The following is a 25,295-nucleotide window of genomic DNA, read 5'->3' on the forward strand; positions in this document are numbered from 1 at the left end:
ATCGGGATATGCTTGACTGTGGGGTCGAAGAGCCAGTTTAATAGACAGTTTTTTAGTGCTGCAGGAAAAGTCTAGACACTTTGGCCTTTTCCAAGACTAATTCTTCTGTAGAAGGGCTCTGTAATTCCCTAACAAACGCGGCTTCCTGCTTCACCCTTGTTGACCAGGCCAAACAAATTCTCGATCTGTTGGCTTTCTTCATATAACCATTGCTGAAATGCCCTGGAGCTATTACGTTGTTCCAAAATAAAGAAGTTCCTTAAGTTTTGCTTGGTCTTTTAAGATGGTTGTCTGTTGGGGCTGTAAACCTTGATAACTATTCTTGGTACGAAAGGCTTGGCCTACAGATGATTGCAGCTGTGTTATTTGGTCTCTACGTACTTTCTTTTGCTGCGCCTTGTAAGCAATAATCTGACCCCGGGCTGAAGCCGTAAAAGCTTCCCACACTGAAAAAGGGGAAGGCATACCTCTATTTAACCAGAAAAAGTCCTGAATAAATTGCCTCATTTCTAGAAGCCAATTGTAATTCGAGAGAAGGGACTGGTTCAGCTGCCACCTACGCCTGTGCCCCATACCCATCGGAGAAGGAGTTAACCCAAATATTGGAACCCACCTTTTTTTATATAGTGAGAGATAAGGAAAAAATCAATGTGTGAGGCAGTTTGAAATCTATGTGAGAAACAAGTGTATTGTGAAATACCTGGATGATCACACCGTCATGGATTGATTAATTGAAAATTGCGCTTAAGCATATCCATGACTTTTTTAGTTTGGGGCTTCAGCTGCTTTTTAACTTTATTTGAAGTATCCAAGGCTAGCTCCTGGATGAACTTAAAGTAACCTCCTAAAATTATCGACCCCACTGCTCCCATGGCAATATTATAAATCAGTAACAATGAGTCTGCCTCATCAAAAAGGGAGGCGTAGTTATTGACCAAATTTAATGGAGCCCCATTAGTGACAACTTTCAGCCATAATCATCTACCCTGTGGATCTCTAATTACATCTCTTACCAACCTGTCAAGCCCACTACCCAAAATATCACAAACCCCCTCACTGCTAAATGAGCCGAAGCAAAGTAAGCGAGAGGGTACTGCTTCAGAATATAAACATCCGGACAGCTGTTCTTAAGATGGGTTACTTGTAAAAATATCACTTTGCCAGGCAAAAGAGCCCAACCATCTAATCAGCCACCCATATTTACATACATTTGCATGCTGTTAACAATATACAAATCTAACGTTAAAACACATTTCTTAGGTGTCACTTCCTAGGTAATAACATTCTTATATCACTAATCTTCAACAATTTAAACCCTGTATCAATTCTACTCATTTTAATTATGTGTGTTCCTCACCACCCATGGAACCCACCCCAAAAATGCCATGGTGCCCTATGGAAGAAAAAGAAAAAAAGGGGGAATAAAAAGAAAAAAAGACCCTAACCTCGATGAGAGGGAAATCGCCCACAGTACCTCTCTCGCAGCTCCTTTAGCCACGAGTGCCATGGAACTTCACACTTAAGCACACTTACCTCTCACTCCTGCCCCACCAGTGCCACAAAACGTAGCACAGGCTTCGTCTACTTAAATACCATCCTCAAAAGCCATGATGTGATAGATTGTTTGAAACTAATTGATTAATAATCTACTGCTCGTCTTGAGTGAATTACCTCCTCATGTAGAATGGGAGATTCAAGGGTTAGGACCAAGTACAAATTTGACCCTCCTGCGAACTTAGCTGGAGCCATAGAACCAGTGCTTAATTGTGCTTGTTGTTTCCGGTGCTGAGCACCGGCACTTATTTTTGAGGGCCCGGGCTTATTCTTCTGCCTCAAGCATTTGCTGCGAGCAAAAGACACATATGAGAAAGACGGAGGAAGAGAAAAACGAAAAAGCGTCACAAAGGGAAAAATTTGAAAATTGCAAGAGTGTGCTGAAGGGGCAGGGAGTGGCTGTAAATGGATTGAAGAGGCCCGAGATGGTTTCAGGATTACGCCTCCTCAGTATTCCGTGTTCACCCATTTAATTGCAGCAGCCACGTGTTTAAAAGGAGGGCTTTGGGCACCGGCACCTTTTTATTTACAAATTAAGCACTGCATAGAACCATCCAAATCGGCAACCCAGTGAAGTTAGTCATCATCATCATCATTATGGCATAAACATACACTTAAGACTGATTAGAAATCTTCTGCAAGGTCTCCTGAGCCTCTGTCACACTAGTAAACAAATGAAACTGTCTGTTGACCAACACCTTCAATTTAGGTTGTTGTGCAATAGTCACTTGAATATCCTGTGCTTTAAACAAACGCAACATTTTTACAAAGTCTTTCGAAGTCGAGATGCTGAGGACAACATATCTGCAAATATAATGGGCTAATGTAGGTATTGAGAGCTGTTTTTGCTTAATTGCTTTGGCTAGAACTTGTTCGTTTACTCCAAAAAATTGACTAGGATGATATGTGGAAATTTCGAGCTTGAGGAAAGGTGAACCGGAACATGATGAGCTCTTGATATAGTTAAATCACCAGAGTGTTCCAGCAAAACGTGCAATTTTATGAATGTACCCACCCATTGGAGAACTTACTAGCCCTCACATCCCTTTGGAACCCCTTTTACGCACAGATTTGCAAGCCGTGAGTGGTTTTCAAGTTCCTCTATCTTGTACTTGAGCAAAGACTTTTGTTTATGAAACTTGATCTTAAACTTCCGATACTTTGGACTCTGCTTTCTCCAGTCTCTCTGGGAGCTGGGTCATGGTTCCTTAGATTTTAGAGAGTCTGGCATGCAAGGCTGCTATTTCAATCACCCGTGAAGCTCTGACTTCCCTGATCTCTTCCAAGATTAAATTAAGAATGGTTTTAGCATCCCATTGCGTTGTGACTGCCTTAGCACACAGATCCTGCTGTTGATCCTTCTGTTGCGGCCCTTCTAGGGGGCTTGAGGGTGCCACTGACTCAGTCACATCTCTTGCTGGACCAAAAGTTTCTGATCCAAGTCAGGGTGATACCTAGAACACAGAGACCTCAACCTAGGAAGAATCGAAGCTTATCATTGAAATGGGGGCTAGTGAGGATTGTGGAGCTGTTGACTGAGATACCTCCAACGCACCAGAGACTACTTTACCCTTTGTAAACAAACGGTACTCCTTTGCTTTAATCTGGTTTGATTCAGTCTCTGCAATAGCCACCAAAAGCACCCCATCAGACTCCTTATCAAGAGGTTTAATCATAGGTTTTACATCACAAAAAGAGGTCAATAATATTGGTCACTTGTATCTACTCTACAATATCTACTATCAGCATATGATTAAGGTGAGCAAGTATAGGGTAGTTTAAATTTAGCATTCAACACTCCTTGACAATCTGTTAGTAGCTGATATTGTAAAGTTTCTATAAGTGGTGGTTAATACTAAAACTCTGACATTGTGGTAGGAGACTGTCCTGTGAATAGTGGCTCTACCTATAAATAGTGGCTCTACACACCCATCTTGCACCCCTATTCCCTATTGCATGTTGTGTCATATGTGTAGTTCAGAAAAAGGGCTAACTCTGTGACCAGTGAGGAGATCCTATGAAACAGTTAGAGCAATCAATTTCCAGTATTATATTGTATGTCTGCAGTTATGCAAAATCAACCAGAGAAATGATAATATATCTACCATTCTCAATATACCGCAGGTATGTGCTTTAACAAAGAAGGTGCATTCTTCTGGAGCTTTGAAATATCTAACAGTGGTACAAATTGGATTGCATATACAAGTCATGCTTACATCAAGGGTTGTTCATGTACTGTTCATCCGATGTCACCAAAAGTCACTGTTACCTGATCGGTTAATCTTGGAGAGCAGCATGTGGGAGTTGAGGACCTCATCTTCATCCTGTTCATCGATGACCTTACACTGCCGCAGATATGGGGTCAACTTGGCTGGGTTAATATAGCGGGTGAGCATATGCCGGTTACACTCCACATTCTCCCACAAAGCCTCCTCCTCCTCATCTTTCAAAGTCTCAATGCCGTCCTCCATCCTGTAATCTCCTCCTGAAAATGAAATTACATGGCAGATGAGTAAAATTCATGCCATACACCTGAAATTCTTCTAGTTCACAGCGTAACAGCATCTACTGACACACCTGCCTTTTTTAACAGATAAATGCACCATACCTAAACTTTGGGATTACAGGAATATGTAGAATTTATTAATGAAGAGCATATGATCATAGAAAAACGTATTAAATGAACATTCAAAATTACACAGACTTTCATTTTGGGTGGGTGCAAGTTTTCACCTCTATTCTTCACTCATTCTTGATGAGTAACCCACTCTCCATGGATACCAACCTTTCCTCTTTGTCACCCCTCTACCTCTCCTTGGAGCACCTATTCCAATTTACCTCTGTTTGCTATATTTTATTCATCTTATTTAATAGTTTTTAATATAATGCTTCATCACCCCAGTTAGAGTGGTAGGGTGCTATACTTAGAGGCATGACGTGATAACAATAAAGATTGGCAGATGGATCAGGCATAAAGGGATACAAATAGTGTAAGCAACACCATAATTATGAGATGGCTCACAGAAAACAGACTAGCGTACAGGTTATTACACTGAAAGAAACAACGTCTTTAGACAACCTCTCTGTACATCATATTGTAGGAAGAGTCTGTGAAGATAGGCCACACGTCTAGGCACTAATGAGTAATAGACGAAGAGAAGGGAATCATATTAGTGATGGAATAAAGACCTAAGCTTATTTACTCGGTGTTTCCTTAGGTTCAGTTTGAATGCTTGTACGGAAGAAGCAAATTCGATGTGGGTGGATCTGTTCTTTGGAGCATTTCATGTTAATGACCTTTTAAGAATCTAGGTCTTTCTGAAATGAGGTAGAGAAGAGATTGGCTTCTTAGGGCTCTGTTCTTGCCATGCAGCTCAAGTTTTTCTGAAAGATAAGATGTGTTGAAATGTACTGGCCTGTATGTAGGATAGGACAGATCATATAAGGAGTGTGATTCCAGTGGAAGGCATTATATGGACTAAGTACAAGTGTTATGTGATCAGATATCTTTGGGTTTGTAAATAGTCTAACACAGGAGTGGAGGAAAGTTTTGGGCACCAGTCACTTAAAACATGCCTGCCCACACCTCATGCCGTTTTCCCTTGTTTTGCTACTTGAACAGACATACCACACATATGAGGAGCTCCATATGCTTGTCAGAACACCCCATAACAAAACCTACCTACCTACTATTAGGACACACCAGCACATTCTAGCATTGGAAAAGCCTCAGGTCCACTAGCCACAAGTGGTGATACTGAAGTTAGCTGTTGCAACCTACCCGCTACTTACGATAAAGAACTGAAATCCAAAAGAACAAAAAAAAATGCATTGTGATAAGTAAATAACCAGAAAGTTCGTAAATTAATAAGCATGTCATAGTCGCTCATCACTACAATATGCACATTACCATGTTTGCATTCCCTGTGTACACTGAACGGTCCTGCATAAGCGAAGGCCTTTCGAAGAACACTTCTAGATTAAATATGAGAGATTTCAAGTGATTGCACACTAGAATTGAGATAATTCCTGCAGATGATATGGTTTACCTGATTCTTTTCCCTTTTAACTATGGGTATTGTTGCACTTTTGCCAATACTACAAATCCTCTCAAAAACAATTATGCATTTTATACACTTCTTTCAACAGTTTCTCTATTTATTTGCTTTTACTTTATCAAAATAGAATGCCATTTCATTTTTCTGCACTTTTGAGTTTGATATGTTGTTTTCTTTGTTTTTTTTTTCAATACCTGTCTGATATGTCGGTCTCTTACTTGCATTACTTTCATATGTGAATCTAGAAGTAAGACATTTATTTACCTTATTTACTCCACAGTTAGGGACAGACTGTTCCCATGAGGAGTAGGGTTGCTAGTGCTTTGCAATAAGATGGGCCTGACTCCCAAATTTACAAACTAGCTGCCTTCAGCAACCAGGCTGTTTAAGCATATCATTCCCATTTAGGAGGGCCTTCTATTCCCGTTTTCTGCAAGTCTGGACAAGCTAAATGTATGTCAGTTCAGTCATCTGAAGAAAGCAGCATCTGACATGCCGGGCACCAACTACTGTAGACAATTTAATCTGTTCCCCTCCACCCACCCTCAAACCTTGGTGAAATTTCATGTTGGTGAGTTCTGAGGGTGAGATCTCATCAATTTTTGTGGGTGGACAACCCTGGAAGACCTACAAACCAGCCGTAGTGACCAGAGTTGCTCATGCAAAACTTCTAACGCGCTATTGAAAGGTGAAGAACAAGAAAAAGAAACAAAAAGTACAAGCCCAAACATTATTCTAGCACTTAGAGAGTTCAACCACAAGTGCTATTTTAATAGCAAAAGTGATATTATATAGTTCACCATCCTAACAACACGTATAGATTGTATAACCTGACAAAGCAAGGAGAGTTTTAAGGTGAAAGGGCATACTCTCAATATTGCTAGGCTTGTAAGGGAAGTGATTTCTGCACGAGGACACATATTTTCCCCATTGGAAAACAACAAAAAAACTACTAAGTGCAAACGTTCATTAGGGTGACATTTCTGCACACGTGCATTTTCCGTACAGGAAAATGGTCACATATTGGAGTCCTCCTGAAACTCTCCGATGTGAATTCTTTGAGTGTGAAATCCAGGAAAGTTACTCCAAATTAAGGTATAAAGCCCACTTGTGTAAACTGATCTTATTATATACAGTTTCGCTCCACAAACCAAGTTTACCTGCAGTGTGGCTCTATAAATGAAACTGTTTGAATCCAAAGTTAAACCACTAATCCAATATTCTTCATAAATAATTAACAAGCCCACTCTGTCAGTGAACTTTCTGTAGCAAAGAGTTAATCCAGTTTGTGAGCGCCTTTTTCCAAGGTGTGGACCAGAGCCACAGGTGAGGGTCTATAAAGCAAAAAAGAGAAGACATGTAAAAATCGGTATAGACCAAAGCAGAGTGGCTAGCATGCTGATTCAGGGGGTGGGATATTCTAAATTAAAAATAGGGAAGAACCGAAAAGGAACCATTGGATCGTTGGAGCAGAATGCTTGTGTCACCATTAATAGCCTGAGTCACAAGGATTTTGATGTAGGAATATGTCACTTTTTCTTAGTAGTACTAACTTATTCCTGAATTGCAGGACTACGCCAGGAGTACTACAGAGAAAATCCAAGCAAAATATGTGTGAATCAGTCCAGCACCTACAAAGGAGATCTCTGCCTTCCAATGTTTTCATTACTGTATCAACACTATGTGCCCTAATCACAACCCCTTTTCTCCGACTTCCTCCTGGGACGCACTTTGCACATGTGGACATTCACAATGAATTTGAACATACACAAAGCTTGTAAATGTGTACAAAGTGCTATGAGTGCATCCCTCATGGTACTAAAAATATTTAGTGCTCCCGGGCATTGCCATGGGTGTTGCAGGTACAAATTCCATTGCATCCCCAATTCACAAACAAACACAGATGAATTCACGAAAAGTTTGATTGGAACATACGCCTGGCTCACCATAGACACCCTCCTAACAGGGTTGCCCTAGAAAAGGGCTGGTGGAGGACAGGGAACAATGGAGACAAGGGACAGAGCTACGATCAGTCTGGAATGCAGACCCATTCTGCAACAGTCAGGACATAGGCCCGGGCACCAAAATAAATGTGGCCCCTTTTAGCGACTTGGATAGTTAAAAAAAAAGTTGCCCAAGTTTGTAAATTGGGCTAGTTTTGAACTTCTAAAGACATTCTGTATGGAGGTTTTGCAAATTATGAAACTGCATGAATCTGAGCTTGCTGCAGAAATTGTTTGTTTTAATTTCAGTGAAATTAACAATAAAACAGCTCGGGCAGACCATAAAACAGGCCAACAAATGGCCAATGGACTGAGGCATATTGACCTGTTAGACCAGCTCTTCGGTCACTCTCTAGTTGCACCATAGGTCAGTACTGATTGACATTCCTGCTTCTAATTTACAAATTGTAAGGCAAATCTAAAGGTTGGCAGCTGGGCCGGCTTTAGTGCTGTTAGCGCCCAGTTCAACAATATTTGCTGGCACCGCCAAGCTTTCATGGACTGTATTCATACTGAAAATCGAGATCAAGCAAGCTTTCGCCCTTCTACGCCGTGGGAGGTTTCTGTCCACCCTGAGCTCGCCTTAGGATACCTGCGTTATCGTTTGACAGGTGTACCGCCCCAGTCAAACTCCCCACCTGTCACTGTCCCCGGAGCGGGTCGCTAAAAAAGTGCCCCCACCAGAAAAACTACTTCTCCATGAATTCTCTCACTACCATGCTTCACCGGAACCCCTCATCTCTCCATACCTCCTCATGTGCATTTTATTTGTTTTATAGCGCTCCAGAGGGATTGCTATTGTTTATTGCCACCATCCTAGGGCCAAGGTCAAGCCTACAACTCATCTTGACTGTGAATCCCTTATGTCTGACTTGAAATTAAACAACACTAGTGCCTTCAATGGCCTTTTAATCTATCACCCGCCTGGGCCCAGAGACAACTTCATCCAAACTCCAATGAATTTCATGGAATGCTGTATAGAGTTCCCCAATTTTACTGCCCAGTGTGATTTTAATTTTCACTTAGATTTACTTAGAAATCGAGATAGAGATACAGACTCCCAAGTAGCTAGTTTACTCAGCTTTGACCTCACCCAGAGAGTGAACCTAACTACTCATCAGGCTAACCACACGTTAGATAGACTCTTTACAAGCAACCCTGATTTAACTGTTGAAAAAGTCCTGCCTCTAATTTAGACAGACCACAAAGCTGTATTCTTTAGTCTTAAAGTGCCTACCAATAATTCCTCTAACCTTAATGCATCTATCTATTTCAAATTGCGGCCCTGGCAGTAAGTTGACAGTTTGATATCGTGGGGAGGTCCCATCCCGCACTAAGGAGTTATATTGGCTCAGAGTATGCTAATTGTGTCAAATGGATTGACGCTGCAGTTACCCAGTTGGCCCATGTACAAACTATGAAAAACCATAGGAGTACTTTTTGCTCCATGGTATTCTCCTGAAATTAGAGATCTCGAACAACAATTTAGGCACCAGAAACAAACTTTGAAGGAAGATTATTGTCCTGATGAAAAAAAGAAATATAAACTACGTATTAAAGACTACAAATCCCTAATCACTGTGCCAAAATCTAGATACTTCACTGAGAAAATTAATGCTGCTAACTCAATTAAGGAGTTATTTTAAAGCATTAAAAACCCCATCTAACTGTAATAACAAAAATACCATCTGTCCTGATCAATCTCTGTGCAATAAAGTAGCGTCTGTTTTCAATCATAAGTAAATGAGGTAAATGCCATCTTTAATGATTTCACTTCTAATTAAAACATTGTACCGCTGGAAGATTTTAAGCACACATATATGCTAGGAGATGTCACTACCACTAACACCGGTCCTGTATCCAACACCCTCACTCTCCTCTCTGAGAAGGTTCCAATCTCATTGAATCTACCAAATCTGGTGCAAACTCGAGCTCCTGACCCCTTCATGTTCTTCACAGGGTCTCTGACACAGTATCAGTTCATTTTACTGCACTTTTGCATCAACATCCTGGTCTCTGGACACTTTTCGATAGCATGGAAAAAGGCTTTGGCACTCCCTTTGTTTAAAAAGCCCTCCCTTGACCCCCATGACGTGAAGGATTACCAGCCAATCTCAACCTTCCTTTGCCAGCTAAGATATCAGAGAAGAAAATGTGCGAGGATTTCAGGGCTTTCCTTGATGAAAGTCTTCCTTTAGATCCCTCTCAACATGGTTTCAGACCCAATCACTGCACTGAGTCATCCCTAGTGGCAGCCACAGAGGAAATCAGATCCACTGTTGACAAGGGTGGGAAGGCGGCTCTGATTATGCTCGACCTTTCGGCCATGTTTGATACTGTTAACCACTCATTACTGATCAACCTGCTTGAAAGTATTGTCATTAAAGGCTTCACACTTTCCTTACTAAGTTCCTTTCTGTCCTATGGAGAGTAAGTAGTCACATTCAGAGACTTCACTTTCAGAACCTTTCTCTCTTCCATGTGGGGTACCCCAAGGATCGTTATTAAGTCCCACACTTTTTAATATTTATGTCACCCCTTTGGTCAGCTTGATCCACACCTGTGATGTCTCTGTTATTTCTTATGCCGACGATACACAGATGAAAATATCTATTTTATCTAAGTAGAAGATGCGGCCAAACAGTTTAACAACTGTAAGATGAATATCGTCAGTTGGATGAAGAACAATTGTCTTAAATTAAATTCTGATAAGACCAAGGTACTCTTACTTCATAATGACACCCCCTTTTGGAATATCTCCTGGTGACTTCCAAACCTTTGTACATTCCCTCTACCAGTGCGAAAAAACAAAAATGTAGGGTCCTCTTCAACAGAAAGCTGTGTTTTGCTGATCAAATTAACCAGGTTACTTCCTACTGTTTTTTCATAATAAGAATTTTGAAAAATATTTTTCTCTTTATCACCCTAGAGCTCCAGAAAACGGTCATTGTGGCACAGTCATCTCAAGGATAGACTATTACAGTGCTCTATATGTGAGCTTTCTGCAATCCCTATTGAAAAAACACAAAATCCTTCAAAATGCAGCTCCTCGTTTACTCATGAAACTCACAAAGTTCAGTTCTGTTTCGCAAACAATTTTTAGTCTTCATTTTCTGCCACTTTGTGAGCGGATCAAGTTCAAAGCCCTTTGTTGGGCCCAAGAAGCACTTGGTGCTGCCTACTTTCAAAAGTTTTTTACTGGCACCTGCCCACTCGCAATCTTTGCTGGAGCTCAGCCAAAATGGTGGTTATCCCCAGAATCAGGAAGGCTTGATGGAGCGGTAGAAGCTTTCCCTACTCTACCTGTAAATTGAGGAACCCACTACCATTACATCTTAGAGCTCAGACCTATCTGTCACAATTCTGGAAACAGCTGAAAGCCTGGCTTTTTACTTCTTTGATCAAATAGTTCTTCAACTTTGGTGGCTCTTTCTGGTAGCTAGCGCCAAGACACCAACAGGCATTCGCGTGCTCTAAAAGCATCTTACTTACTATCTCTGTGACCAAAAAAAATAACCCATTGAGCAGTTCACATAAAATACACTTTGATGATCTGCGTGGTACACGTTCTTTGCAGCAGGCACGTTAACATTCTGCGCTACTTTATGATGAGTAGAAAGTGCCAATTAACAACTCTGATCCTTTCCAGCATGAAAATTAATGACCAGAGTTATCTTGACATTTTTATTGTTTTTTGCAGCTGCTGGACACTCAAAGAACTCTGCAACACGTGCTTTTAAAACTCGTGTTATTTCTAAATATGGCTGCCCACCCTCCTCCTCCGAAGAGCGCCTGGTGCAGCTGCACGTGTCGCACCACCCTAGAGCCGGCCCTGGCTTGCAGAAACAGGAACTTTAGGGCCTGTACTTGTCTATTCTCCTCCCTTGGGCGACTTGAGTATTTAGGCAGGAGCACGCTAACACCAGTAAGCTCCGTCACCAGCCCATGTGACGTATGGCAACCAACACCTAACGGCAGCGTGAGCATGCTGTCTGCTTTGATACGCATGGCGTAGAGACTGTAGTGTTGTACGGTCACACTACGTCAGTCGGCTGTCTGCAAATGACCCCACGGACATAGTGGTAGGTTTAACCACGCGGTCGGGTGCGGCCCTGGCCCGTAGCACTTTGCACAGTAGGTTGTGCCTCGCTCTGTTGCTGTGCGCCTCTGCCCCCGACCACGCCTCTTTATTTTACTTATAGATCTACCCCTGACCTCGGGGCAGACCAAATACTCATCATACAGGTGGGGGTATTTACTTTTTTCCGGGCGCATGCGAGGACCTCCCTCTCGCCGCGCCCCCCCTGACATTGGTGGTGCCCAGTGACCAGTTGCGTCACTGGCCCGCGACACCACAGAGAATGCAAATGCAGGGCAGCATTGCACTCGCGCCCCACATCTCAGACTAAATAGAGTTCTAATTTCTGATTAGAGACCTGCTTTCAAAGAAAATGTGAATACAGGGAGGCGTAGCCACAGTTGGTGCATAGTACCAGAGCCTGGGGTCCTAAGGGGCCTACTGAGCACTGATAATTACTGTAATTTACTACCACAACAGAAGTCAGTCAGACCATTTTTCTTGCTTGCACCAGGGTCCTTGGCATCCGTACTACGCTACTGAACCACTCATAAGTGACGCAGGGCCAATGTGCAATTTAAGGCTCAAATGCACCAGCATAATTTCCCATAGATAGATATGGTAAACCCCTTTTACACATCAGGCCCTGAATTCAATGAATCTGGGCGTATGTATTCCTTGTCCTATAAAAGAAGAGATTTTTCACTCAACCTAATATCTTTCGCACTTGCATGTTATTTGTGGAAGTGACAAAGTAAATAAAACGAGGTAGACGGATAAACTAATCAGTCTGAAAATTGACACATTCTGCTCACCCTTACTTACACATATAACAAAATGACAAGTGTGGCGCTTATAGACAAGACAGGAGGCATAATGATGCTCAAAATCCACATCAATTAGAAACACATAAACTGGGGGCCGAGAATTTTTTTTACTACGAGGTAAAATGTTAATTACCAGTAAATGTAATTAGGACGCAAAAAGGTAAGATGTAATACAAGAAAGAAACAACATATGTCGGTGTGTTTACATGTTCACATGTGGAGAGACTGTAATTAGCAATCAGAACAGCTTTTCAGCTTTCCAAAATGCTTTTACTTTTCGGGAACATCATTCTGATCTACATAAACTGTGATTATTTTCCATCCAGATGTGGAGGTTAAAAAAGGCAAATTTGGGCCCACAGCTGTGAAAGGTATTTTTGCTTCACAAGGCGAAGTTAACTTTCTCGTCCTCCCCCACTCCCCCGCCACTCACGGGGACAAACCGTGATGTCTGTAGTGGAATGCTGGTGCTCTAGCTCTGTTGCTTAATTTGTCAAATTAATCAATCAATAAATATAAGGGCATGCCCCAAAACAATTCGAAGGAGCCCAACCCGGCGTCCCCAAATGCTGCAGTTGTTGGATACCAGTGCTGCCTGGCCTTGATCCCACCTCGCGTTTCTTTCTTCTGAATCCTACATCTCATATCTTTTATCTCACCCTTACGGGGTCTTTTTCGTGCTTGCTGTCTTCCTTCGTCACTGTCTTCCTATTTGTATCTTCACCCCTGTTCTTCCTTTATGCCTTTGTATCTCTTGCTCTGGGCCAAAGTCTGATGACAAAAAATAAGCCTTGCTCCTTAAAAATGAGTGCAGGTGCTCACCGCCCATAAACACCGTCAGAAATTAAGCACTGCATGCCTGGCCTTGGCATCACTATACCCATGTTTGCCCCTGTGTTTGCGCACCTTATAAGAAACCACCAGTGTCCTCTCTAGCTGGTAAGAGAGAACATCCCTTTATTAGCACATTTGAAGAGCTAGAAATGTATTACTAGTGACGAAGGTGAATAGTCTCCAAGGATAGAGTTCAGCACACAAAACCAGAATGTCCTACTGCACCCTTTGACTCTCACGGGAGTCCTCTTCTTCTGTTAAGGAGCTTTGATGGTCTGTATTCCCCAAGGAGGCTGCCCAAAAACCAGGGAGACATTAAGGAGACTGGCTGTTGATGTCTTTCCTTTCGAGTTCCCTTGCCCGGTGACCACTGGCTGGCCACCACACCCATTAAACACCACCATGAATCACTGGTCATCATATGATTTGCATAACTAGTTGTTCTTCTGCCATCACCTAGCTTCAGTTATATTAGTGAATAGAGTCCATCCTACCCTGGACTCCTTGGTGCTTGCAGACACTCACCTTCTGCTCTGGGACTCTACCTCCATCCTCACAAGAACTAGTAGTGGCTGCCCTTTGATGATCCCAGTCACAGTGTGAGAACCCTGAATACACTCCAGCTTCCTTGTGTGGACACATTTATAGTGTAGTTGTGCAGCAAAGTACACCCTCCAAGCAGGGCACATGAGTGCTACACTGAGCTGGACTAGGGCAGCCGGTAAATCACAAGGCAAGACCTCTATGCTACACATTTGCTGAAGAGCACATATTCCTACATCCACCCAAGAGCACTATAGTTTTTCCTAGGTAAACCAGGGAGCAGCGACTCAAGCAAACACTGGCATCGCCCGGTGGGATGAATAGTCGTGTCTCTGGGGACACCGTGGCAGTCGTCAATACAATACACTGTTGTCTCATCATGAGGCGTGAGGAAAGGAACACACCACAGTAGCTTGGCTGTTGATCTGTTTAATGGGATACGCACCACTCTTGGGTCCACTCAGTGTGCCTCTATGTCATTACTTTTGCAGCCACCCCAGGAGTAGGGGATTCACAGGACATCATGACACATTGGATTTACTGTGCTGCTGCTGGCACATGCAATGTGATGGCCTATTCCTGTTGTTTTCAGCACTGAATGGGACTGAACCTGCTGGGGTTTGCACTGCCACAGCAGGGAGTCCCCATGGGGACTGGTTTCCTCTGGCAGAAGGGGAAATAGAAATGCAACTACATTGCTTCTTATCTGGAGATGTGAACACTCTTTTGAGGAACAGGGGCCTTAGGACAACCTGTGGTTACTGGGCTTCTATAGTTACAATTGGAGTCTTTTACATGTATCCCAAACTTACCAACAAGTAAATCCCTTCAACACCGGACTCTCATACACAAAGACACAGTAGGCCAATGATTGTTCAGAGAGAATGTTATGTAAGAACTCAGATAAGCACATACATGCACTCAATAAATCAGTGTCCAGCCAGTACTTTTACTTTTAAAATAAATGCCACCTTAATTCAGTGGCTAGTCAATACTAAACAAAAATACAAATGTATGCGATGAAAAACAGCCTTCTCTAGCCTCTCCTTGAACAGATGTCTGAGTTAGGTGGTATCTCGGTTTTAAAACATACAAATCCCCGTCCTTGTCAAGTCTTTCACATTGTAAACCCCTTCCTAATGAATTTCTGAGAGAAATCTCAATGTAGACACCGTTCTCCTGTATTTGACACAGGGGTACACTAAGCATTGGCTCTTCCTACTGTAATGGACAAAGAAGGCAGCCCAAAGAGATGCACGTAAAGAAGATAGTTATGAAAGGGCGGACCCAATACTCGTCAATGTATAACGCTGTTCTAATGTTTGTAGTCATATGAGCTCTGGCAAGTTCTTAAAGCTGTTTCTATCCAGACCTAAAATATACGTGCAGCGTTCTTGGTCAGTCAGTCAGTCAAGAGAACTTTATTTCAGCTCCAAGGGCCATAGAAGCACATAGCAGTGTTCCTGTGCCACGCGAGACGTGATCTTCTACGGCAAACGGTGCTAATGTTTTCTCCAGGATGGAGCGCCAACAGAGGTCTGACCAAGGCCCGCTCACCTTAAACAATGCAACCTCTTCATCGCACCTTCTGAATACAGCTCATGATTTTTGTGTTTCAGGCTACGAATGTTGAAAAGGTTTCCCACTGATCATCTTTATATAAACTAACACTTAACCCAAACAATCCAACCCTAGGAACGCCGCGCAATGTTTAAATGTGCTTTGTTCTCTGTGAATGCTGGTGACATATCCTCCTGCTAACTTTTGTGGAAAGCAAACAATAAGGATCAACGAAGCAACTCCTTTGTCAGTCCCTGTGAATGCAGCTTTTCCCTTCTGTGGCTTACTCTTTAAACATCTGCTGATCTTCTCACTGTTTGATCGGTGTACAAGCTAACACTTAGGCACCACTGCATCTCCCATCGCTGCTGCCAATGCCCTATACATCTTTACTTATTTACCTCTGTATGGTATAGCGTTGTAAACTCTTATATTTTCTTTGCCTCAGATCACACCTGTAGTGTTTTTTCATTCAACTGAGTAATATCTTTAAAAAAAGGTGTTTATTGAAGTGTACCCACAAGATATGGCATGCCCCTTCCAAACAAAAAAAAACGTAAAACTGATCTAAAAAAATGTTTTGTGTCTGTAATGCTTTAAGCACTATACTAGGTGTAAGTGCACCCTTTTACTCCGGCTTTGAAGAGCCTCTTGCACTACATTTCAAATGGTTTTCTTGATAATCTGGGACTTTGCGAGCGTCTGGTTTATATTTTAAAGTTCACAATCACTACATCAACAATTTATGGTTAACTCTATTTTAATCTTTTTGTTAATCTGTTGTTCGGTAAAACTCTCAAACTCCCCTACCCCTTTGCATTCACTCCCTTCTTTCAAATAATTGCCACCTGAGACTGTAAGATTGCTTCATCAAGGCATTACTATATCGACAGTAGGGTAAAAATAATCATATATAAAATTATTTAGGCTCCAAATCTTTCAGTGAAACTGACAAAAATGTCAAGCACAATACTCATAAAGATGCTGCGAATACTGTTTGAGAGATTCTTCTATGCCTACAAAGCTTAAACGAAAAGTTACTTACTTTTCTTCTTGGGTAACACAACCACTGGACTAAATTATTTCTTTTGTCATTACCCTTAAACAAGAAAGACACTAATATTGCAGGAAATAAAACAATGTATACCCATCAGATTCTGTAGTAATGAAGCCGCTAAAACGTAAGTGGATTTCGTCCAGGTTTATTTATTTATAGAAACCACCCTGGCAACATATAACAAGCAAGCTCCTTAGTCCAGCTGCACCCGACGCTCTCTCACCCTTTTTTTAAAAACCAATTCGTTCGGCACGGAGCGTTAACCGAACGCATCTCGTGCCGAACTGGTTCACGAGAGCGGCGCGCGGATCAAAGAAAACACCGCGCGCCGATGCCGCGAGCCAGAACACTACATGGGTTTTCTTCTTCCAAAAAAAACAAAAAGGAAGAGAAAACAGATAACTATACATTGGAAAACTATACATAGTACACTCAGAATACAGCATTAGTACAACTTGTAATTATACTAAACAACTCTATTTATACAATTACAGTGAAATATAAGTATTGACAAAAAACAAATATAAAACAACGAGAGGCAAAGAACAATTGAATTTGTAACCACAATATTCCAAAGGAATACAAAAAAATAACAATACATATATTCATCTAAATCTGTGAGGCTTACGTCTTATACGAGTACTTCTGCGTACCATAGAGAAATCATCACGAACCTTGCCTGCATCCTCACGCTCAATCGAACCATCATCCTGAAAATCACAATTTTTATGACGCTCAGCTTCACCAACTAACAGGCTCATATTGTCTGGACAAAGAACTTTCACAACCTTAGACTTGTTCCACCAATGACCACCCTCAACCCTGACAGCATTTCCACATACTTTGTTGACTAAAACCGGTGACGAAAACTTTGAGTCACCTTTCTTGATAAAACCACCAAATTTGATTTTCACGAAATCACCCGCATTCACCTCCAAATCAGACACTTTCCTCCTTTCATCATAATGGAGTTTTTGTGAAATTTGAGCCCTTGCTACATTCCTTCTCACAAAATGATCTAAGCTTAGGACACACACTTCTTGTTTCAATAACTTGAACATCCACGCAGGCTTAAACTCAGTGGCTGGTTTCCTACCTCGTAATAATTCGAAAGGAGAAACCATAGTGGAAGACTGAGGTGTAGTCCTATAGAACCACAACATTGATTGAGTAGCAGAGTGAATGTCAACTTTGTTCTGTATGGCCCATTTAATACAATCACCCAGGACCCGATTAAAGCGTTCTACAAGGCCATTAGTTTGAGGGTGAAACAAAGAACTTTTTAGGTGTTTAATACTACTACTCCTGAAAAACTATTCCACTTCATTGGAAACTAATTGAACCCCATTATCCGAAACAATATATTCGGGGAAACCCTCCCTCATGCACACATCTCTAATAAATTTCACCACAGCTTTTGAATTTGGTTCGCTAATAAATCTGACCTCTGGCCATTTTGAATAATAATCTAACAGAACTAAAGCAAACTTAGCATTTGACGGCAGGATGTAAAAAGGACCAATCAAATCAACCCCTAGTTTCACCCAGGGTCTCTCCAGCAGTTCAATGGGCATTAAGGGAGGTACAGATGTTTTAAGAACTTTATCGCTAGATGCACAAATAACACAACCCTTGACTAGATTATCTATTTCTGTATCCATTTGGGGCCACCAGAAAAATTAACGTACTCTACGTTTAGTGAAAGTCGAACCTAGGTGTCCCTCATGGGCTTTTGTTATTATTTGTTGTTTGAAAACATGAGGAGGTATCAACTTGTCGGATCTCATAACCAATCCACCCTCCAATGATAATTCTTCATTCATTTAAAAAAAAGGCTGAATACCCGGTTCCAAAGACTTCTCCTTAGGCCACCCCTCACTGATAAATTTAGAAACGGTTTTCAAGACAGGATCACTATCTGTAGCCGAACTCCATTCTGCTTCAGAAAATGGACCAGCATCATCCAATTCAAGAGAAGCTATTATGCAACTCTCATTGTCACATTCATCTTTTAAGACCTGAGATGGGGAAACCGTAGGGAACCTAGAGAGAAAATCAGCTTGTGCATTTTTTCCTCCAGAAATATGCTGAATATCAAATTTAAATTGAAGGAGGCGAGCTGAAAACCTTGCAATCCTGGGCGAACAATTTTTTACATTCCTCCCACTTAATAGAAAAATGAGAGGTTTGTGGTCTGTCTGGAGCAAAAACTTAGTACCCCAGAGATAAGTGCGGAATTTCTCTATCGCCCACCAGCAGGCTAAGAGCTCCTTTTCAATAACCAAATACAGGCATTCCGAATCTCTTAGGACTCTGGAAGCAAAACCCACAGTGTTTTCACCATCAGCAGTTTGTTGCGTAAGAACTGCACCTAAACCCACATTACTGGCATCAACAGTGAGCACAGACTTCAGCTCAGGATTAAACGGTTTCAGTCCCACACATTTGGAAAGCTGAAGTTTAATCCATTCAAATGCTTCAATGCAATCACTATTCCAATTAAAATCTACTTTCGCTTTCAGTAAGTTAGAAATAGGTCTAACTCTGGAAGCAAAATCTTTAATAAACCGAGAATAGAATTCACAAAGGCCTAAAAAACTTTTAACACCACTTTTATCAGTGGGAGGAGCCGCATCGAGAATGATCTGAACCAAGCCAGGTTTTGGTTTGACACCAGAACTAGAAATCACATGGCCCAGATATTCTACCTCTTCTTTGAGAAATTCACACTTTTCCCTTTTTAACACAACTCCTCGTTGTTGAACGGCCCAAAAATCAACACATCGTCTTGGAATATGGCTACTCTATCAATGCCCTTGAGTAAACTTTCCATTACTCTTTGGAACACAGACGCAGCTGAAGCTAAACCAAAAGGTAACCTGCAATACTGATAGGTACCCACGGTGAAAAAAAAGCGGTGAAATGTCGGGAATCAGGTTCCAATTCAATTTGGTGGTAGGCAGATGCTAAATCTAATTTAGTAAATAACTTAGCACTAGCAACAAGAGCTAACAAATCATTTATTTTCGGTAAAGGATGGGAATCAACCCAAATCTCTTTGTTCAGAGCACGTAAGTCTATGCATACCCTAAGCTCTCCATTCTTTTTTTAGCAACGACTAAAGGAGAAAGCCAAAGTGAAGGCTCAATTTGTTCAATAATACCTGACTTGGTTAAAGAAATCAATTCCTTTTCCAAATCATTCCGTGCACTAAAAGGTACTCCCCTCATCTTGTGTTTAATAGCCAGGGCACCTTCTTTCACTTTAATTCTGTGCTTAAAACCTTTAATTTTCCCTAGTTCTCCAGAAAAGACTTTGGGAAAATCGTTTAATAAATCTTCTACCATATCTGAATCCCTCACGGCGAGCACTTGCTCGCGCGTACCCGGTCTTAATCATACCGAACAATCCTTGATGAAACCAACCAAGGATATTAAGACCCTTTACAGCTACATACATTTTTCCATAAATAACTCTTCCTTTGAATTTCAGAACATCTTCAAAATATCCCAACAAGTCAATTTTCCGTCCTTCGTATGACACCGTAGATCTGTCTGGAGGATGAGGAAGTCTATCATTCCATGTATCTTGGAAAAGTTCTTTAGTGATCATTGTAATGCGTGCACCAGAATCAACTAACAGACGAATAACTTTGTCTCCAACGCCGAATTCCACGTACGGATCAACACAGTCCGAAGGATCACGCCACTTGACCACATCATCATTAACAACTAACACCATGTCTTGTAAATCAGAGACGAGATCACTTTCTTGAAAATCCTGAATTTCATCTTTGATAGCACCAACATTAGTTTTGTTACCATTGGTGCTTTGACAAACTTTAGCAAAATGGCCAACTTTGTTGCACAACCTGCAAGTGACAAACTTTGCTGGACAAGGTTTACTCCCTTTCTTATGAAAATTATTTCCACATCTGAAACAAAAATTGGATTGAGAAAAAAACGATTTAGAGTTGGTGTTTCTCAAGGAATCTCCTTTTTTTTGAAAGACTGAAGTCTCTTTATTATACACAGGGCAGACATGTTCTTGAGTCTTGTCTTCAAGTTCCTTCACTGATCGTACAGAAGTTTCAATGCTTTTAGCAATTCTGATACATTCATTAAGGCTATGATTCCCCAAAGTCAAGAGCTTCTGACGAATATTTTTGTCCAAACAGTGGCAAATGAATTGGTCTCTTATAAGTTGATCACTAAAATTATCAAATTTGCATTCAGCTACCAAAGATCTTAAAGCTGATATGTACGTATCAATGTCTTCATTAGATTTCTGTGTTCGTTTGAAAAATTTATGTCTTAAAACGACTAAACTCGGGGGCTCATTGAACCTCAATTCCAATTTTTTAACTGCTTCTTGGAATTCATCAAGTTCTTCATCTTGTTGTGTTTCTATATTTGGTAAATGTTTAAACGTAGATCTCCCTTCAAAGCCAAGCAAGTGTAATAAAAGACATTTCTTTCTTTCTGGTCTAAATCTAGTAGCTCCTAACGCACCTAAATATGTTTCAAAAGCATCAAACCAACGTTTCCACGTGATAGGTGGTTCACCAGGAGTTTCTAAAAAAGGTGGTGGAGGTGTAACAGCCTGCATTCTGATTCCAGAGCAAATACTTTGTGTAGGTAACAATCAATAGTTTAAAAAAAATCTTCTGCTTTCAGAAAATTAAAGTTCAGAAATCTTTAGTAAATGAAAAAAAAATGGCGTTTGTTCTGTTCCACATCAAATTCACAAAAAGAAGTTAGCGCTCTAGTTGTAAAATGAGTCTTTGTTGGAAAGGCCACAAAAAAAATACTGAATTATAGTCTTACAGTTAGCTTTCTAGTCGAAGGGGCAGGGTTAAGACTCACAGCGTTGCTCATGATGAAAGGAAAACACCTCCAAATCTTGACTTGTGGGTACGCTGGGTGGTATTTCCCTCGTCGCCACAAATGTAGTAATGAAGCCGCTAAAACGTAAGTGGATTTCGTCCAGGTTTATTTATTTATAGAAACCACCCTGGCAACATATAACAAGCAAGCTCCTTAGTCCAGCTGCACCCGACACTCTCTCACCCTTTTTTTAAAAACCAATTCGTTCGGCACGGAGCGTTAACCGAACGTGTCTCGTGCCGAACTGGTTCACGAGAGCGGCGCGCGGATCAAAGAAAACACCGCGCGCCGATGCCGCGAGCCAGAACACTACAGATTCCTTAGGGTTGTCTGTATAAAGGTTTCCCTGAATAGGACCAGCCCCAGTGCTAAACACTGATGTTTGTGATTGTGTTCTTATTTGTCTGCCAATTGTGAGGGATCAGTCGAATTCATTGAATGTACCATAGACTAACTTTTACTACCTTGGCGATTCTAATTTGGAATTGTACTTTGGGATAGTTTGCACACAGAACCCAGTTCTGCTATTTGATTTACAGAATCATCTTTGATTCTCTGGCCGTTGCCATAAATGCTGTCAAAGTCACCTCCAGGCCCATCTTAAATGTCTTAAGCATTTATGCGTGATTACCTTCATACCCTGTTCTGATGATCAACCATAGATTTATCCCTAAAGTTAAAATTTCGGCAACATACCAACAAGTGGATCTTTGTGAACAGAAAAGCATTCATAAGTCACATTGTGTATTTTAACGTGTTACACCATATTGACAATTTAGCACTTTTTGAGCACTGCATCACAACTCACTCTTTAGTCAGCACAAAGTTTTGCAAAATATGTGAATTAAATATTATATATACATTTTCCTGTAATCATGATTTTTATGAATTTCGATGAAAGTTGTTGCACATTTTTGTCATGGACTTTGGAACACCTAAGACCAAAGACTAGTTGAAGTACTGAACAAAATGGATGCAACTAACTCGTGAGTTATTCCTACAACTAAGCGTGTTTCTCAAAAAACAGTTTGGATTAATTTCTGTTGCTTTGTTAATATAAAATATCTGTCATTTTCTTTTTGTTACCTAAAGTAAGACAATAGGGTGTATAAGTAATGTTCAAGCATGCGTTGTAATTCTTTGCCTGGCTTGCAAAAGTCAAATCCTTTGTTCTCAGGCCTTTATCTAGCAGGATGAAGTTCAGGATGTCAGCTTTGTCACGTTCACCACCACAAGTAAACGTCTTCATTGTCTGGATTCCAGGCGATAGTTGTTGCTTCTTTGTCTGCTCACGTATGGTTTCCTACTCTGCCTTTCATTGTTTGTGGTGCCTCTTTCTATTTTAAATTGGTATCACCTACGCCCTTGTGCAGTAACGTACTCTATATGTTCTACTGCCAATCACTTACAATGACAGTGCTGAAGCAGATATGCTAATTAGAAAATTATTAATGATGTTTATGTGTTTTGAATAATGAAAACGTTATATAGAAATTAATTGTAGAGAAAATAATGTGCATGTTTGAAAATGTGCCCTCGGGGCATGTCAGCCATTTATATGATATTGTATTCAAATAACTAAAACTGTGTGGAATAATGAAAATGTATAAGAATAATGTAGTAATATGTCATATCGAAATGTATAACCTATGTTTTGTATTAACTTGTAGTGTTAACTTAACTGAATTTAAGGCCTAGTCTTACTAGGCTTCGCACCCAGAGAGCTGAAATATTAACTAAGAAGCTGGATGTTTGACCCGTCCTTGATTCACCTGATGTTAAAGTTGCTTAGCTCGAAATTTTCTGCAATGTACCGGCGGACAGGAGATGATGAAGACAATTTGATACTATTATGTGTAGAGTAGGCTAAATGTACTTTCCCAGGACTTGAACAATGGAGGCACTGACTGAAGAGGAACATGCAACAATTTCGATACCTGAAGAGCCGGATGATGAGGACATCGTATAGTGGACCAATCCACATGTTGTGAAAGGACTGATATTAAAATTTGTAGATTTGGTAAACAAATATTATAGGTCAAGTCATATCTGCTGAATGACTGACCAATTGGGAATTAGGGGGATGGACTGGGAGACCCTAATAAAAAGTCATGACAAGGGGCTAAGATTTCAGATGCAGGAGAATTTAGGAGATGCAAGGGGAGAATTGATAACATCAGGAGACGTTGTTCGAGATTCTGTTGTTGGGCTTAAACTCTTGAGAGCCTGATGCATAGCTGATCAATTAATGACCTCAAGACGAAGACTGACTTTGTTACTGATCCATTCTGTGGATAGGTAGCTATGAAAATGTGACTGACTAACTTGTGCCTTTTCTTCTAGGTACCAACGTGCTGTTTTTATAGATTTCCACTTTGAAAGATGTTTTTCCAAATTTATGTTTTCTAAATTGCTTTACATGAAGTAATGCTAATCTTGGTTAGGTAGGCTCTTAGGGGTGAAGTTGATGCTGACAAATGACTGACGAGCTAACTGCTGAACTCTGCTATTTGGTGCTGGAAATCTTTTATTAGCTGATATAGGAGTATTCAAGCATATGCTTCTTCAAGTTTCTGATTTGATTATGTTATTGATGTTCATTAATGAACTAATACTGAGATGATTGAATAAAGTTTGGTCTAACTCGATGATTTAGTATTGTAATCAATAGGGAAATAAAATTGGTTAACTTTTCACCGTGTTGTGGTTATTCATGAATAGATGGTATAGTTGTTAATATTATATTGAAGATTGATTGTGTTGATTTCTGATTTTAGTAGTCACTACATGACTAGGATACTCCATGCGATCCAAAAGGTTCATCCCCTATACGCGTCCCCTTGTCAGTTTGCTTACTAAGGACCAGGCGCGCTAGCAGTTTTTGGTAGCAGCTTGATGGTTTGTTTCCTTGGCGAACTAGTTATGTGGTGATTGCTGGTTATGGTGGTAGTTTAAGTTAGGGTTAATTGTTCGTATTTTTATGAGGTTTGAATTGTGTTTTTCTGAAATGGTAATTGTGGCAAAGATGATGTCCCCTTAAGCCCAGAAATGACTTTCCCAGAACCTGGATCCCGCTAGTAAAGAGGGGTATGTTCTCGGTGTGTTTTATGATAGTATGAAAATGGTAGGTTGTGCTTGCAGAGGCTTAACCAAATCGAAGGTGAATTGTGATGTATGTGAGCTAAAGTAGGGAGTTTGCATACTCAAGTTGAGGTTAGTAGGAGTGTGCGTACTCCGCAGTACGAGAGTAGGGAAGTTGTCGAACTTCATATGTGGGTGGCGTTTTGTGCTAAAAAATTGTCCAGGTGGTTGTCGGTGATGTATGGACCCTGCATGGTCTAAGACTCCGGAGTATATTGACAAGTGTAGGAGACACTTGGTTATATGTAATCTGCCTGGTTTAGTAGGTTGATCGGGCGTGGTCAACAAATCGGTATGTGAGATGAATGAGTAAGAGAATTGTTTTCGACTGAGGTTTGGCAAGTCTTTTGTGCACCAGGACAGACCCATTGATCAGTTGAGAGTGAAATTCGGGGGTTGAATTTTGCATGTGAATGTGGGAGACTGAGAAAGAGGAATAGCTATATGAGCGAAAGGGCCATTAGTGAAAATCTATGAGGTCTCTGAAGCGATTGTGTACCTTCCTGTAGTAAACAAGCAGATTTGTTTCGGTTATTGGTTTTTGGTAAATGCTCGCAATATTTTGCATTAGTTTATGTGAGTTGAAGTCTAGGAGGACAAGCCGCAAGACTTTGTCAGCCGCAGTGTGTGAGTGTGACGTCAGAGTGTGCCGTGCTGGGATAGGTTGGTTAGTAAGAAGAGTCGCAAGCAGATTGGCAGCCATCCGTAAGAGGCAATTGGTTGAGTAAGCGGGTGAAAGGAACCTTGGGAGTAA

At 41.0% G+C, this 25,295-nt stretch overlaps 1 protein-coding gene across 2 annotated transcripts in view; it reads right to left on the reverse strand.

Annotated features, from left to right (window-relative positions):
• Nucleotides 1–25,295, reverse strand: part of CARD11 (caspase recruitment domain family member 11) — a 538,982-nt gene that overhangs the window by 406,897 nt on the left and 106,790 nt on the right. For both annotated transcript variants that reach the window (XM_069209962.1, XM_069209961.1), the window contains exon 2: nt 3,824–4,039. In XM_069209962.1, coding sequence (XP_069066063.1) covers nt 3,824–4,025 — 202 coding nt within the window. In that variant the 5' untranslated portion in view covers nt 4,026–4,039. The remainder of the gene's footprint in view (nt 1–3,823; nt 4,040–25,295) is intronic.

Source organism: Pleurodeles waltl, chromosome 10 (assembly GCF_031143425.1).
Source record: "Pleurodeles waltl isolate 20211129_DDA chromosome 10, aPleWal1.hap1.20221129, whole genome shotgun sequence".
Lineage (NCBI taxonomy): Eukaryota > Metazoa > Chordata > Amphibia > Caudata > Salamandridae > Pleurodeles > Pleurodeles waltl.